This window comes from Diadema setosum, chromosome 10 (genome assembly GCF_964275005.1).
Source record: "Diadema setosum chromosome 10, eeDiaSeto1, whole genome shotgun sequence".
Classification (NCBI taxonomy): domain Eukaryota; kingdom Metazoa; phylum Echinodermata; class Echinoidea; order Diadematoida; family Diadematidae; genus Diadema; species Diadema setosum.
In genome coordinates, this window is record NC_092694.1 from 8,846,969 (window position 1) to 8,864,017 (window position 17,049).

At 38.9% G+C, this 17,049-nt stretch overlaps 1 protein-coding gene across 1 annotated transcript in view; it reads left to right on the forward strand.

Annotated features, from left to right (window-relative positions):
* The first annotated feature begins 301 nt into the window (after positions 1 to 301).
* LOC140233718 (intraflagellar transport protein 172 homolog) overlaps positions 302 to 17,049 on the forward strand; it is a 54,171-nt gene continuing 37,423 nt past the window's right edge. The window contains exons 1-11 of the mRNA XM_072313818.1: positions 302 to 340; positions 2,154 to 2,297; positions 3,030 to 3,142; positions 9,056 to 9,241; positions 10,735 to 11,037; positions 11,541 to 11,664; positions 12,176 to 12,334; positions 13,230 to 13,382; positions 14,228 to 14,331; positions 15,121 to 15,319; positions 16,113 to 16,178. Coding sequence (XP_072169919.1) covers positions 302 to 340; positions 2,154 to 2,297; positions 3,030 to 3,142; positions 9,056 to 9,241; positions 10,735 to 11,037; positions 11,541 to 11,664; positions 12,176 to 12,334; positions 13,230 to 13,382; positions 14,228 to 14,331; positions 15,121 to 15,319; positions 16,113 to 16,178 — 1,590 coding nt within the window. The remainder of the gene's footprint in view (positions 341 to 2,153; positions 2,298 to 3,029; positions 3,143 to 9,055; positions 9,242 to 10,734; positions 11,038 to 11,540; positions 11,665 to 12,175; positions 12,335 to 13,229; positions 13,383 to 14,227; positions 14,332 to 15,120; positions 15,320 to 16,112; positions 16,179 to 17,049) is intronic.

Consider the following 17,049-nt stretch of genomic DNA (forward strand, 5'->3'; position numbering starts at 1 on the left):
CCACATGTTTATTTGGGGTTAATTCCCCTTTAAATGGCACTCCAATTATTTTGCCCAGTCTGTGCGTGGTACATGTTATAGATCATTGCTGCCCAACTAACATAGTGGGCTGCAGCTCCACAGGTTGCAGATTACAGCGCCCTCTACAGACTGCTTATTACAGTCACATTCCTGAACTCGAACGAAACCGAACTGCCACCACTACGGAGGAGCCGGAAGGAGAAGACCGATGTGTCATGTGTACAAAATATTGACAATTCTTCTCTACCCGAGCTGTTTTATACTTTGAGGCAATTTCATAATGCAGCTGAAACACATGAAAACGCTGCTCCCTCCTCAGGTATGTGATTTCCATGAAATAACAAAATCGTAATCACACTTTACATGCGTCGGTATGGACGCTATCACGTCGTCAAGCTGCGCCGTATTCCTACATCACACAGCCAGAGTGACAGTCAGTGGGCATGGCAATGTCAATTGACTCGGCTTGGACACACTTGGTCGCTGTCGCTTTGCATATACTGTAGAGTTTCTAATGATCTATAGACACTCTAAAGGTTTAATAGGCACCTGCATGTCGTTAATGGACATTATATTGTATGTGTTTGTTTGCAAGGGTAGATCTCTAAATTCATTGTCTAACGTTAACCATAGAAGTTCCACGCCACGACCTCTGGCTCTGTCGTTTCTCTATTTTGGTTGCGTCCGACTCTGTAGACCGGTTTCTATTGAGTCTAGCAAGGGTTCTACGTGTAGGCCCTAACGTTACTTGTACACAATCTGTAAAATGTACTCCACCATTGATGACCAATGACATGCAAGCAATGTTTTGATTTATAATAATATGGTCGTGTGTAGTATAAAGGAAACCCTGGAATACAAATAACTTAATATAGAAGCTAGATGTATAAAAGCTGTACAATTAGACATTGACCGACAAGTACAAATACATGTAGGCCCTCTGTCTAATTCCTCAAAAAACTTCTCATTTATAGTAACGACATTTGCTGGGTCAGTTTTTCAAAAAACTAACCCAACAAATGTCGTTACTATAAATGAGAAGTTTTTCGCGGAATTAGACATACTTGTCAGTCAATACAAGACACTAGTCACTACAATTTTGTACTTGTTGTAATATGGTAACCTTACTCAGTACTAGTACTACATATCGACCACCCTTATCTAAACCGACCGCGTAGTATTGGCGCACAGAACGCTTAGTATGCACTTCACTGCGCGCAGAGCACATTAAAATGGATTGGCTTTGACTGTTGATGAGGATGTGTGGGAAAACGCGAAAATTCACTGTTGATTAATGGTTTTAATCAAGGACAAAATTTCGAATGACACTGAATATTTTCACCGAATCGTAATGTAATGTCTATGGAAGTTTCTAAAAAGCTTCGTACAACACGGTGTTCAATACAACCCAGTTTGTGTGCATTGTCAATGCAAAAACAGCGGTCGATCTCGATAAGGAGCGTTACCGTGAGGAGCTGAAACGAGGCCATGGAAGTTCGACGGCGATATTTTTGCACTGAAACTTCAAATCGAAATGGGAACAACAGCATTTGATAGTGCTGGATTTTCTCAATCACGTAGGTCAAGTTTTTACGTTAATTTCCGTGTTAAGTATTCTTATCAAGCAAATAAAGATTAGGCGGTCGATGTGTAGTAGGTCCAACCATACTACGGAAGTGAGGGTACTTTCACACCTGATTGTGCCCTTTTATGGTCAAATCGTGATATCGGTCCCCTCTTGTTCTGCGTGTGCGTCTTCACAATGTGCAAAGTCTATGGAGGTTGAAAGCAGTCACCGGCTATGACGAAATGAATGGTGGTGAATGGAGTGGTGGACTATTTCACAATAATGCCCCTTTTATCTATGAATAAAATGACCCTGCCACAAAAAGGTGCCTCGGCACAAACGGGGATGATTTAGCTAATATACTCTAGACCTTAATGGGCAAAGTTCCAACCGAAGCAAAGGGTGAATCTTAATTAGTGTCAAATGACTTTCCATTGATGCAGTAAAAACGTACATGTAATATTGCCCTATTGGTTGATCTAAAATCAAGTGCTATGCGGATGCTGTTAAGACAGCGCATCCTTTTTTAGAATTAGCCATTTTAATACTGCCCTTTTATACCCAGGATGGAGCAGCCAAAATCACAGCAATGGCCTGGGCGCCTAACAACACCAAGCTGGCGGTGTGCACCGTTGACCGGGTCGTGCTCCTCTTCGATGAGCAAGGGGAGAGACGAGACAAGTTCTCAACGAAACCACTGGATAGCAAGGTGAGCTACCATGCCAGTATAATTGCCACATGACGTAACTGATTATTGATTATTAAAGTACTACAGTACTATAGTAGTAGTGGTAAAGTAGAAGTTAGATTAGTACCTGTAAAACCAAAAACATTCGTGGCATGGAACTGCATTGCAAATTGTTGCTGACAGCCTTTTTTTGCGGCATGAAACTTTCACAAATTGCTGACTGTGAAAAATTTATAAGTAAACATAAAAAGTGCTGATATGTACTCCATATGTGGACAAAAGCTTTGGCAAATTTGGTTCCTCACAAAATTCATGGAAGTTTCACACATTGGAAAATGTGTGGTTTTACAGTACCCTGTAACTATACACAGCCCTGTCCAACCTAAGTGTCGCGAGAGGCCATGCTTTGCACAGCCTCTGGTCGGGCTAAGTACCTTGTTGATTTTACAATGCATGCATTAGATTTTTGCCATATATGTGCAATCAAGTATTGCAAAAGTCCTGTAAGGCAGATCAATCAAATAATTCTGCTTGAATTCTGCTTAAATGTGATTACACCACACATATGTTAAAAAAAGTTGATGCATTTTTATGTCAGTCATGTAAAATTAAAGGGAGCATTGTATCTCGGCATCTGTATGTTGTCACATAGATGTACACTGTACATTGTACCTCTTACGCCAAGAGGAAAAGACAATTTAAACAAAAAGCGATATGTAAGTTGATATCATTTATATTTCAACCCTTGTACAGTATGGGAAGAAAAGCTACACTGTGAAGGCAATGGCCTTTTCCCCGGACTCTACCAAGATCGCTATCGGACAGACGGACAACATCATCTACATCTACAAGATCGGCGATGATTGGTCAGTAAAATGCAGTCAGAGCGAGTTTTTGCACTTTAACCCTTTTAATGCCAGTTAGTATGGTTATAGAGTGGTTTTATTTGATTCTAGATTTCCTGATTTTCCTAATATGGGAAAATTTGTGTCTTCATAACCTTCCTTTTGGACTGAGCCACACCACTGTACTTGCATGAGTTTGCTAACTTTACAGCTACACATGTATGCTGTACATGTGTTGGTCAAATTTGGATGGATCACTGAATACCAGGTACTGATAAAAAAGCTTGGGAAGTGAGATTAATACAATGTAAGTGCCTATTCCCTATACACACAACGGGTTGCTGTAGTGTTAAGTGCCTTTCCAGATTTTGGCATGGCCTACTGTGACACTAATCCAGTTTAGAACTATCATCTCCAAGTTCGGAAATTTGCTAATAAGCTTTTTCTGGAAAGGGAAATGAATTGCATTCTCATTCCATCAGTGTGGTTCTTTAACTGTGAATTCAACCACATGTGAAAGTCCCTATTCGAGATTGGTGTTTACATACAGGATGTGCGTGGCGTATGAAGAGCATTACACTCAGTAATATAGACAAGTTGGCAAAAGGCCGTTGTTGCAGAGGCCATGTGAGATAAAGGGACTAAATTGACGCAACTGACTTTGAATTGGTTCCATTATGTGGTTTACTGCTGAGTCAGGTTTGAATTTCATTTTGGGAAATACTACAACTTGTACTGAGAAGTTAACTACAATGCTCAAGGACATGATATGCAGGTCGGGTGAAAGACCGATAGTTTTGACGGGTGTTATTTTGTACTGGGAAGTGCTACAACGCTCAAGGACTGATATGCAGGTCGGGTTCAACACTGGTAGTTTTGACAGGTGGAATTGTGATTAATTTGTATTCTCACAAACTAAACCCCTATATGCTGCTGAGAATGTAGCCATTACAAATCTACATGTATAAAAACCTCATTGATATTTCTGCAAAATTTGAAGACATGCTCCGACAGTGAACACCCCTTCCATTATCTCTCTCTGTCTTTCTTTTGTATTAAAGACAGTGTAAATCCCGTTATATGAACCCAGTATAACAAAATTCCGGTTACAACAAAGTAAAAATTCAAGCTGCAACATTTGTGCTTTTTTATCGTTTATAATTTGTTTTTCGCTTATAACTAAATTTCGATATGAAGAAAGAAAACTGCCGGTCCGGAGTACTTCATTATAGTGGGAGTCCACTGTATGATTTCTTTATGTTTAAACAACAAAGTGATCATAATTTGCAATATACAATGTAGTATGGTTAAGACTTACCCCATGAATTAATTTGCATACTGTACGAGCTGAAATTTTCGCGTACAGATATTTTCGCGAATTGCTACCAGGAGGACATTTTCACGTGTTGTTAATTTCGCGGTTGCGAGGTCTAACTGCACTTATCTATTCGCACGTTGTTATTTTCGCGTGTTGTTATTTTCGCGGTTCAAAGGCGATTCGCGAAATTCGCGAAAATAAAACCACCGCGAAAATTTCAGCTCGTACAGTATTACTTTTAATGTAATGATAATAATACTGTCATCCTTATGATAGAGGGTGTAATCACATTTACTGAATCCATGTACTAAATTGCAGCTGACAACACTGCAATATACTGTATGTCAAAAAAAAAAAAATACAACGGGACTGTCCGCAATGATAACTTTAGAAATAGTGAATTAATCCAAATACAATTTTAGGGTACGAAACTATAACTCATTGCCCACATCTTACAATAAACCCCATTCGATTTGCTTCAGTGGTCAAAGAGAAATGAGGAATTTTGTAGAGCATGTCAGGAATCTCTTCCCTCCAAGTTCTGTCTATTGTGTTCACACACAAGAGCATCCAAGTGCTAAACTTGGAAGAATCAGACTCATGACAGGGTTCCCACAGTCATGGAAAATCCTGGAAAATCTTGGAAAAATTTGTAGTCATGGAAAGTCACGGAAGAGTCAAGGAATTTGGAAAATTTGTGAAAAGTCATGGAATTGCATTTACCTCTTGGCTATGGCAGCTTTCCAGTTTGTCGTGTCTCGCAACTCTCATACTCTGTGATCATACTCTGCTATTATAATTGGTGTTCATGATTTCCGTTTTTCCCAGTTTTGTGACATCCCAAATTCGACATAACTCCCGGGACATATACTAATGATAATAGATGTACGTGACATGAGTAAGATAGTGGGTAGAACGGATGGCTGTGAGGGGAGGTGGAGGCCATCATAATGTGTCTAATTTTGGAAACCGTGCCAGAAAGGAAGTCATGGAAAGCAGCAATTTAGTCATGGAAAATTCATGGAAAAGTCATGGAATTCTGTTTTCAAATTTCTGTGGGAACTCTGCATGACATGCTTGACAACAATCCACATTTCTCTGTGACTGCTTAACCAAATCGAATGGGGTTTTCTGCAAAATAGAGCTAAGATGTTGTATTTTAAGACCCTGAAGTAGCATTTAGACAGTTTATTAGGTGATACGCTATCAGCGTATCACCTATTGTGATTGTCAAAATCTCTCTTTATTTTTTTTTATTCTTCTTTCTTTCTGGACAATTTTGTGTCGTCAATATCTCAACAATGACATTACGGAATGACATGAAATTTTCAGTCAACATGTCTCATAACAATATCTAGCCACAATAAGGTTTTCATGACAGTAACATATGACGTCATTTAGGCGCCATTTTGTGATTTTCGGACCTTGTCACATGATCGATCATAACTTCATAACTAGATGTAATTTCTGCGTCATTTTCGGTGGACATAAAGTTCAGGTCACGCTCTATCTTACTTTTTAACGCTAGTTACCCAGGTCTTCATTACGCGCGCGTTCGCGCGCGTCAAAATTTTAAAAGGCTCAAAACGACTTCCCAATGGGAAATCTCGAAGTTTCAGACAATTTTAAGCGTTTCAAACATTTTCTCGCGTGCGCGTCCGTCCGCGCAATTTCGCGCGCAGAGGGCGTAACCAACATGAAAATGCAATTTTTTTGACTGATTTGGATTCCTGATACTTTGAGTAACAATATCCACTGATTTCCGATCGATGTTGACCTATAACAAAGGAATGCGCTGGCGTCAAAGTTGAAATTTCGTGTGAGCGTCTATGTGGAAATATAGCGAAAAACATGTCTTTGTTTATTTCGCAATAGCTCTTTAAAAAGTCCGTTGACCCTATGTTTTTATTGCATATTACAAAAGCATATGAATTGGAAATAACGTTTCAAGTATCAATATTTCCCGAAATACATTATGACGTCATCATATCATCATCTGAAATCAAAAAAGTGGAATTAATTTTTTTGAGGTACTGTTTCTAACATTCATTTGCTCGTATCTCTGTTGTTTAAGCTCAATATTATCCCAAATTCACATATGTTGTACTTTTAACATTTGCCTTTCAAGTCCATGTCATGGTTTTGAAATTTGATGACGTTATCGTACTTTAAATTGTGATTAAAAGTAAAGATGCAAAATCGGACAAGTTTACGTGTTATGTCTATGGGAAGTGATTTTTTTTAAAACCATCCATTGACTTGACAACGTTTAAGCACCTTTATCTCAGCTGATTTTGCTTCATTTCCTCTGAAATTTAAGTATGTTGTAGCTGAGACAATAAGCTGCAGTAATCATGCATTTTGTTCTTTGAAATCTTCTCATGAGGTTGACAATTTTGCAGTTTAAAACTGAAAATGAGAATGGAATGTGGACGAATCGATTCGTGATTCATCTTTCACATACATAAGTTTACGTTCCTCATATTTTCTCGTCGAGACGTATGGCCGAGTGGTTAAAGGCGCCGTCTCAGAGACGTGAGGTTGCACTCGTGCGGGTTCGAACCCCACAAGATCACGAAACAAAATACCTAGCTATTTTACTTTTTTTTCTTCAATGGTGTATTACACATTCGTCCATGTAGAAATTACGTTCGTATATAAACGCACCTATACACACACACACACACACACACACACACACACAATATCCCTCTGTTTTGTGTTGGAGACCACATTGCTTCGACTGCTGCAGAATGTTGCATCCTGACTCTGTCAAATAGTATGTAATGACGACAACGGAGGTGTTGTACTTTGAGCAATTGTCTTTCAAGTCCATGTCATTGTTTTGTACTTTGATGACGTCATCACACTGAAAATTGTGATTAAAGGCAAGGTATCAAAATCAGCCGATTATAGGTTTTATGTCTGCGGGACGTATTTTTCCGAAATTGCCAGAAATGGCACAGCGACCTCAGTCGTTACAAGGCCGCATTTCCTTCTAGCAATGCAATACATGTTCACGCGGCCACAATTGTTGAGTGGGCATTGACTTTTTCCCCCTGTAATATCTATACATTTTTTTTTCGGCCTTACCGTTTCCGTGGATGTCCCGTGGCCGAGTGGTTAGAGAAACCGTTTTGCATGCACGCTCAATATAACTTCAAGGTGCCTATATCACATTCTTTTCTTTGTCGATCACAGATGACCGACATCTGATGACCCCAGGCGTATCACCTAACTCGTCAGTGTGACGAGTTTCATGTCTCGTTCATATTGGGTGTTATCAATGAGAAAATCTGATTGTATTTTTTTTTTTTTTGGGGGGGGGGGGACATACTGTAGAATACAATGATTTTTCATAACATGTACTAGTAAACAATTGGACCAACATTTATATAATATTGGATGGCCTTGAGATTAATACAAGGAAATATTGGACGAGCTATGCACAAATATTGGACGAGTTGAAGACGAGTCCAATATTTTTCTTAGCGAGTCCAATATTTCCTTGTATTAATCGAAAATAGGACATTCAATATCATCATTATTATCCTACAGAGGATTTTAGCAAAGAATGTTTTCACTTTGGCCTACCCTTTCTGTCTCCGACTCCGAGTGCTGTTCCTACTGTGTAGTGATCCTGACATGGGGTATGGTACATGTACACTCTTCAGTGCAAGTTAATCCACTTCAGTCTCTGATAAAACAGTGATCTATGTATCCAAGGTAGCCGTCCTGTTACTGTTAGACCGAGATCTAGCTAATTTAAACCAGAATTAGATGTATTTGTATCCGAGATCTGAGAAACAATCCACGTCACATCTACCGTAGATCGTGAAAGATCGAATTAGGCTACTACTACCACAACTAGTCCTACTGTGCTGTATATAACGTACTTGTACACACGTACGTACGTACATGTACAGTAACTGTAATATGCATATCGCGCATGCAAATGCAAGCGCAGCGGCGGCGGCCGGCTACTTTATATCGCGCGCGGGCTATCTAGCAGTAGCGCTGAGCATGCAGAGCTGCAGATCAATCGTCGCCTTGCGCCTGCATGCACAAAAAAAAAAATGCAACTTGTTTTCATCAAACCTATATTTAACTTCCTGTTATGAAATTGATATTTTGAAAAATTGTGTGAAAAACAATTTCAACTAATTGATATATGAAATTTGTTTGCATAAACACAGAATTTTAGAAGAAACGATATTCTAGTTAATTCGTGATTGACCAATCACAGATGTTTTTACTTCTTATTTCAGGTCATCTCGTATATATCTCAACCAATCACCGTGCAGTTTATAAAAACTTTGGGGAATCCCCCTCTTGCCGTCCAATATTTTAAATATTGGTCGCCTCGGCAAAAAATATTGGTCGAGTTCAACAAACTTTTTAAGTGGGTTGGAGGTTATGAGGTGCGTCGACAAAATAACACTTGTATTTGGGCTCTAAAAATCCTATGTATGGATAATAATGTGTGATATTGGAATGTCATTCGCCAATGGGCAGAACAATTATATCTGTAATGCAATTGATAAAAGTTGTCATATTCTGAATAATTCCAAACATTAAAGATATATCTTTTTGTAACTACCTGTGTTCTACTACAGGGATACCAAAAAGGTGATCTGCAACAAGTTTGTCCAGCAAAGTGCAGTGACCTGCCTCATTTGGCCGCCAGACAGCAACATCGTCTTTGGGCTGGCTGACGGGAAGGTCCGTCTGGGCAACACCAAGACCAACAAGTCGTCCACCCTCTATGGGACTGACTCTTATGTAGTGTCCCTCACCCCCAAGTGAGTGGTGTCTTCCTTGTTGCAGTTGCTGTAGTTTTATATATATATATATATATATAGAGAGAGAGAGAGAGAGAGAGAGAGAGAGAGAGAGAACGGGAATGTGTTTTGTAATGTGCTGTTATATATATATATATATATATATATATATATATATATATATATATATATAATCATTATTTGATATTATTGGTGGTAGTGATAGTGGTAGTCTTTCCTGTAGTAGTAGTTGTAGTAGTAGTAGTAGTAGTAGTAGTAGTAGTACTTAGTAGTAGTAGTGGGTTAGCTTTAGTAATATGAATTCTTTGACTCCTGTAATAGGTTCCTTTTTTTCAATTTCCCAGATTATTTTTTTCCTCTTAATGTTATTGGTTGTACATGTAAGTAATTCTGATTTTCATATGACTGTTTTAGTGTTGTCGTGCCTGTATTTAACCCTAAAGGGGCCGGGCTTTTTTGGCTATGCTCAGACCCGGGGGGGGGGGGGGGGGGGGGGGGGATTCCATCCCCCCCTGAGATCTCGGCCATCGGTGGTGCGATCGCGATGAAATTTTGCATGCGTGAGACCCGCGTCATAATCTACAAGATTGTGTCATAAGATTTTTTGAAACAATAAATTTCTAATTTTAATTAATTAATTATGCAAATTAAGCTCAAGGTGATATTTTAGCTTAATTAAAAGCATTGAGAGTCTAATTTTTGATCTGTAAATCTGTTTTAGCATATTCAACAATTGTACATCACAAAAACTTCCAAAACTCATTTCAATTCTTATGTATTTTAATGTTTTCAGAATTTCTTATGTATTTCTTTGTTTTTCAACTTTTGTTTTTTCTTTGTTTTTTCATTGGAAATTGTCACTGACCACTTTTCTACCATAATTAGCACAAAATTAATCAATGAAAGTGATTAATTGTAAAAATAATCAGGTTTTTATGCCTTTCATGACAGAGCACTGTTTTCCATAGGAAATGTACACAAAATCACAAAATTGTGCCCGTTTTGGAGCAACATTCCGTTACAAAAATGGGCGTGGCTTCGCAAAAGTATGCGCGGACGTTGTAAATTTGGTCTCAAAAGTTGCGCAAGACTTGAACGAAGAAAGTCAAGAAGCCTCGCGATGAGGCCTTCTCGCGTTACAGAATTATAGCGCGAAACGTCGAGGGGGGGGGCGGATTCCGCCCCCCCGCCCCTTTCAGGGTTAAACTTATTTACATTTTCATTGCATTGTACAATCAAATATCTTGTAGTTTATATATTTACATATCTGTTGTAAAGTACTTAGAAACTTCTTTTTATAATGTGTTTTATAAATGTAATTTTTAATGTTACTGTAATATTATCATTGTAACTACAGTTGTAATAGTTATTATTATGATTATAATTATGATTATAATTATAATTATTATTATTATCATCATCATCATCATCATCATTATTAATCATTTTATGATTGAAAACTTGCCTTCCTCTCTACTCCTCATCCTTGTTAGTCTGAGTGGAAAGGGAATCCTCTCGGGACATGCCGATGGCTCCATCGTTCGCTTCTTCCTGGAAGACGAAGGCACTGGGGAATCCCAGGGGAAGGTCGCCACCCATGCCTGCCCCCCTTACGCCCTGTGCTGGGCGGGCAACAGCATCGTGGCGGCCGGCTGCGACAAGCGCATCACCATCTACAGCAAGGAGGGCCGCGTCAACCAGCAGTTCGACTTCAGCCGCGACTCGGAGGAGCACGAGTTCACGGTGGCGGTGAACAACCCCAGTGGACAGTCTGTAGTCGTCGGCAGTTACAACAGGTCAGTTGACCTGAAAATTATCAGTGAGAAAGCAAAGCCATCAGAATTTTGGGTGGAGAGATAGGAACGCCCTTACAGTGTTCAACTACATATGAAAAACTAACAAGTTGTGTATTGTGATCTTGTCGTGGTGTCTTTGTGTTTATCTTGATGATCAAAAAAAAAAAATGAAATTACAATAACATAGTTAAACACAGTGAGTATGAGTAGTCGTGTTCATATTCGCTTATTTATGTCCATTACTATTGTTTATTGAGTGTCCCTAACCAAGAAAGAATGTTTAGTATCGCACAACTGTAAGCTAATTTGAATTCAAAATTGATATAACAATAAATGAAGGTCTGTAAGTGACATTTACTAGTTGTCGATTTGGGAGGAGGGGATGTGTGGTTAAAGTGTAGTTTGACTTGCATGCACAGAAACTAGGATGGGAGCATACCTAAATTTGGTTTGTTACCTGTGCATGTATATTGTCTGTTGTTGCGTTTTTCCTCACGATGTAGACTGAGGGTTTTTAACTGGGCTCCCCGCAAGGGAATGTGGGAGGAGGCAAGGATGAAGGAGATCCCGAATCTGTACACCATCACCACCCTGGCCTGGAAGAAGGATGGCTCCCGTCTCGTGGCGGTAAGTCATCATTTCCTCATTCTTACAAGGGACCCCAGCCCTGCCTTGCTAGAGAGATTTAGGCTTTGAAGGATACTGTAGCTGTGCCTTGGAGGGCTACTGTGTAGTGCAATCAGCCCCTCAACTTCCCACAACAGTGGCAGTGGAATTCCTGGATCTGCCCCTGCACAATCCCCATGTGTCTCACAGAGTTGAAATTTGCAACACAAAAATCCAGGATACGATAATAACCCAAATACAATAGAGAGCCAATTTTCCTTTGCAAACAGTGCAAATGAAAGGAACCTATAATATCAATCATTCCATTGAAAAGATATTAAGTGGATGTTTACATATTCATGTCATCTATTTTTGAATTATTTGTCACGTTCATTCTCTAAAGTTTAAAAAAAAAAAAAATTCACAGACCTCCCTCTATCACACAAGACTCATTGAGGTGAATGGTAGAATCTCTTTAGGCAGGATTTTGCTTGAATAATTGCATTCATTCTTTTTTGTTATTTTCCTCCAGGGCACGCTGTGTGGAGGGGTTGAGCTCTTCGACTGCTGTCTCCGGCGCTCCATTTACAAGAACAAGTTTGAGATGACATATGTCGGCCTCAGCCAGGTCATTGTCAAGAACCTTTCGTCAGGCACCCGAGTGGTGCTCAAGTCTCACTATGGCTACGAGGTAATTGACACTGTTTAAACATGACCACAAGCAGTGATACCAGTCTGCAAATTACACAGTCATACAATATAAAGAGTTTGATATGAATCTGCATTCCACTTGGATGTGGTTTGTCCAAAGCTTTAGACACAAGGATCAAGAAAGCCCACTGAATTTTTGTCATTTGCATTTCTATAAATCTATAGATGTTGCCAGTGGCATTACACGTTTACATGAATTTGAGCGACAAAAAATGTTACAAGAAAAATAATGAAACAGAGGGACATCATGTTTGGTTGTATATATCTCTCTCTCCCACAGTTTCTATGTACAGTGTAGATCTCTACCTTTTCTTTTCTTTTTTACACTATCTGACAGATTGAATAGACCCAGATGGGTGGTGGGAAGAGGATGGAATAGAAGGATGAAATCAATATATCTATTTGTAATGTATTGATTGAAATGCACTAATGTCTTTATTTGTATGCCTGTTTTTTTTTTTTTGATACTTTACACACTGTGCATGTATCAGTAAACTGTGTACTGTAGTGTGATATCATTTGCATTATTTGTCTCAGTGGAGGGCAAATTTCTGCATGTTCAACAGACAATAAAATGCAGATTTAGAATGCAGAAGCAGATAAAAGCCATTTTCAGTGGGTTTTTTTTTATACGGTCATCAAAAAGAGAAGTATAGAATTATGTCAATGATGCTGCACTGGTCACATAACAAGAATTATTTTTGAGGATATTCAAATGATCACATATATTTCTTGATAATTTTATTCATGTTTTCTTTAAACAGATTTAGTTCTGAATCATCTCAAGATGATAAAAATGGATATATCAGTTTTTGCATTTGAACTCTTCAAATATTCTTCAATTTTGAATCTTGATTTTGCTCTCTGTGTCATAGATTGATGAGGTGCACATCCTGGGCAAAGACCGGTATCTGGTGGCCCACACTACCGACACCCTCCTCCTTGGAGATCTCAGCTCCAACAAACTCAGCGAGGTGCCCTGGCAGAACACCGGCGGCAATGAGAAGTTCTTCTTCGAAAATGAGAATGTGAGTGTTGCAGGACTTGTGATTTTAGCCACTCAGTTTGAGCCTGTCAGTAGGTTAGATATTGTGTTGTTATGATATGACGGTGTCCGTCAATGTCATTCAATATTCTGCATGTGTTTTTGATAAAATATCATTTGTAACAAGGGAAACGTATTTCATCACATCAACAACATATGTCAGAGGGAAATGCCATTGTTTGGCAACAAATGGGCAACAATAATAGTTTTGTAGCCTATATGAATCAATCTCATTTTGCAGCTTTTCTTTGGTGTGAAACATGCTCCATCTTTCTTGACTCCATAGAGTTTACTATTTAACCAGTTTTCACCACAAATGTTTATTGATAGCTTTACATAGGTTTTGATGCTAGTTACTGCAATCATTGATGTATCCATGCAATCATCTGTTCATCTTTGTATTATCCATCTATCAATCCATTCTAGATTGTGTACAGAATTGGATGATACAAGCTTAAAGAAAACATGGATGATTACCTAAAAAAAAAAAGAAGAAGTAAAAGGTCATGAAACTCATTTAACCACCAGTTGCTCTTTGTATAATCTTTATTGTTCTGTTTTTGGTGTTTTTTTTTTTTTTTTTAAATCATCTTTGGGAGGGGTTGGGTGGAGGTAGGGGCAGTGTTTGCGTCAAGTTCTAATAAATGTACATTAAGAGGGAGCAATAATATTACAGGTATTCCCTGCTCATTTGTCCTACAAATGGATATTTTCTTCACACACACTCCTTGTGTTGCTCATGCCATGAGTGTGTTGTATGTCTATTTCAATAGGTATGTATATCTGTTTCTGTGTGTAAAGTAAATGTCTGTCAAACATTTTAAACAGGTGTGTATGATCTTCAATGCCGGAGAGCTCTCCCTCGTGGAGTACGGAGCCAATGAAATTCTTGGTTGTGTGAGAACAGAATTCATGAACCCCCACCTTATCAGGTCAGTTGCTTGTTTAACTATTTTTTTCATTTTATGTGCACAGTTGAAAGTCAATATTAAAAAATCATTTGCTTAAAGCCTTCTTTGATGTCACGCTTTCATATTCAGCTTATAATATTCGGCTTATAATTTTCAGTGGAAGATTATAAATTATCATCAGTGTACACCCCTCTTGGCTATTTGAGATCTGCTATTTGATTTTGTGCCACATACCTACTGTAAAACATATAATCGCGGCACGAAATTTTTGCGAATTGGAGCTCACGGCCTTTTTCGTGGCATGAAATTTTTTTGCGAATGGCCACTGGCGTTCAGTGCATATAGCTTAGACAAGAAATTTTGTATACATTTTAATTTCGCGAATCTTTGCCCTTGTGAAATTCACGAAATTAAAATGCAGGCGAACATTCCTCGTTTTACAGTATGCCACCAGAATTAAGAAAGAATTGAGGGATCATGCCACCATTTCCTCAAATTTCACAGACTTGGGTCAAAATGCCTCTCTGACCACAGAACACAAAAAACATTTTCTTTGATATCATGTAGATTATGATGGCATACGGTACAAATTGTAGATGTGATGTAGTCGTGTATAGCAATAGTGATAGAAATCATAGTTGTGAACAAAAGAGTCATAGCATGACTGGAAAGGGTTGCTTTCTCCTAGCAAGATATATGGGGTTTGGAAGGTGAATCTTTTTTTTAGTATACAGAGTGTGTTATACAAGTAGGTTAGTTATCTGTGGTCCCATGAATACATATCCATGTTGCTTATGTTTGCTCCCATAGTGTGCGCCTGAACGAGCGTAAGCAGCTCAACGTGGAGGACAACAAGAAGATGGCCTACCTGGTCGATCTCAAGACCATCGCCATTGTCGACCTCGTCTTCGGCTTCAACATCGCCACGCTGGCCCATGACTCCAAGGTGGACTGGTTGGAGATGAACGAGACCGGGCGGAAGCTGCTGTATAGGGACAAAAAACTCAGAGTGAGTCTCCGCTTTTTCATCCACTTTGGTTTCTGCTAAAGCTGAAATCTTTGCTGGAGGCGACTTTTAGTGCTATGCCAAGCAAGATGAATTTCACATGTCTCTATTTTTAAAAGAATAAAAGATATAGAAGAATATTGAATCTGAGAGAAGAAGCTAAAATTTGCACGCTTGTGATTTCACATTAGATTCATGTCCCACAAAATTTGTGAAAATTTTGACGTTACAGAACCTCACATGTGACAGTCTCTTGTGGAATGACATTGGCGATGGTGACCAACATTGGTGTTGGTATTAGGATCCCAGGCTTGGGCTTAATTTCCACAAATAGCATTGTATGGTGATAACAGTTGCCATGCCTCCAGCTTTGTGTCTGTTAATGACACCCTCTCACTTGATCAATAGGAGCTGTCTACTTTCACTCAATTGACACTTATAACATGATGTGCAAACCGCTGAATAAATGTAATATGATTGTGGTACTTCAGTCTGTGGAGATAACCCAGAATCATCTCTTGATTGTTGGCACTTTCTGTGCCTTGGATTCTGCTGTTGTGACAGCCACATTGTTACCATCAACCTTATTAGACATTGCAACTACAAAAGCACATTGCCCAAGTATCATTTGTACATCAGGAGAGATCTGAACCCACAATCTCTTGTATATGTAGAACTTTACCCACTAAACTGTATTGCTACCACACATCATCTTTTCTTTTGTCTTTGTGTTGCAAATATGTTACTTTGAGGCTCATGTGGCTGGAAATTATCATTTTGATTTTTGTCTTTCCAGCTTCATCTCTTCGATGTCGACACTCAGATGAAGACCACCATCCTTAACTACTCCAGCTACGTTCAGGTGAGAGAAAGAGATCAAGGACTTTGTCTTCTGATCATTCCAGCACCTCAAAACCTTTACTTTTCTGTTTTGTGTATATATTTCTTTTTATACATTCTTCTGCCAAATGAAATGGCTTGCACTCCATCGAACTATGTCTTGGCAAAGAGGGTGTATGCGGGTGAAACTACTCCTTTCAAAAGGTTTCAAAGAGTTTAGGTGAGAAAAATGTTACACTGTTTTTGCCAAGATGCAGATTCTGAAGAGTAATGTTTGAGTGCATCATTGCCCTCTCATCTTGATCATATTTTGAGGGTGTCTGGTATTTGAGGGAACAGAACTAATTAGATAGCTTCCATTGGCTTTCCCCCTTTCTTTGTTTTTCTTCAATATCATGGCAATACCCACAGTTAAAGGTATTAGCCCACATTTGCAAACCTGCAGCAATTGGTCTCATAGTTAGCATGGAGTTTGGGTATGATTGCAGTAACACCTGTGCAAAATTTCGTTCCAATTAGTCCATTACTTTCATAAAAATAAATGAAAATGCACCGTATGCATGCGTATAAAAACGCTCGCTAGCTCCGGTCCACGCACGTACTACATGCATGCGATACATGTGTAAGTTAATGTACGTAGCTAGCTCGCGCTCGTAATTCGATTTTGTGTCGGGTTGACCCGGTTTGAAAATTGATTTTAAAACGATGATTTTCTCTCTTTTATCGAATGGTATAGACAAAGAGCAACAGGTGAGGTATGTTACTGTTATAACTTGTACTTGAAGTCATACTGGACCTGTTTTATCCAGTGTTGATTTTCGTGGGTTTGCAAATGTGGGCTAGTACCTTTAACACTGCATGTACTTATATCTTTATCCCTCACCATCCGCTCC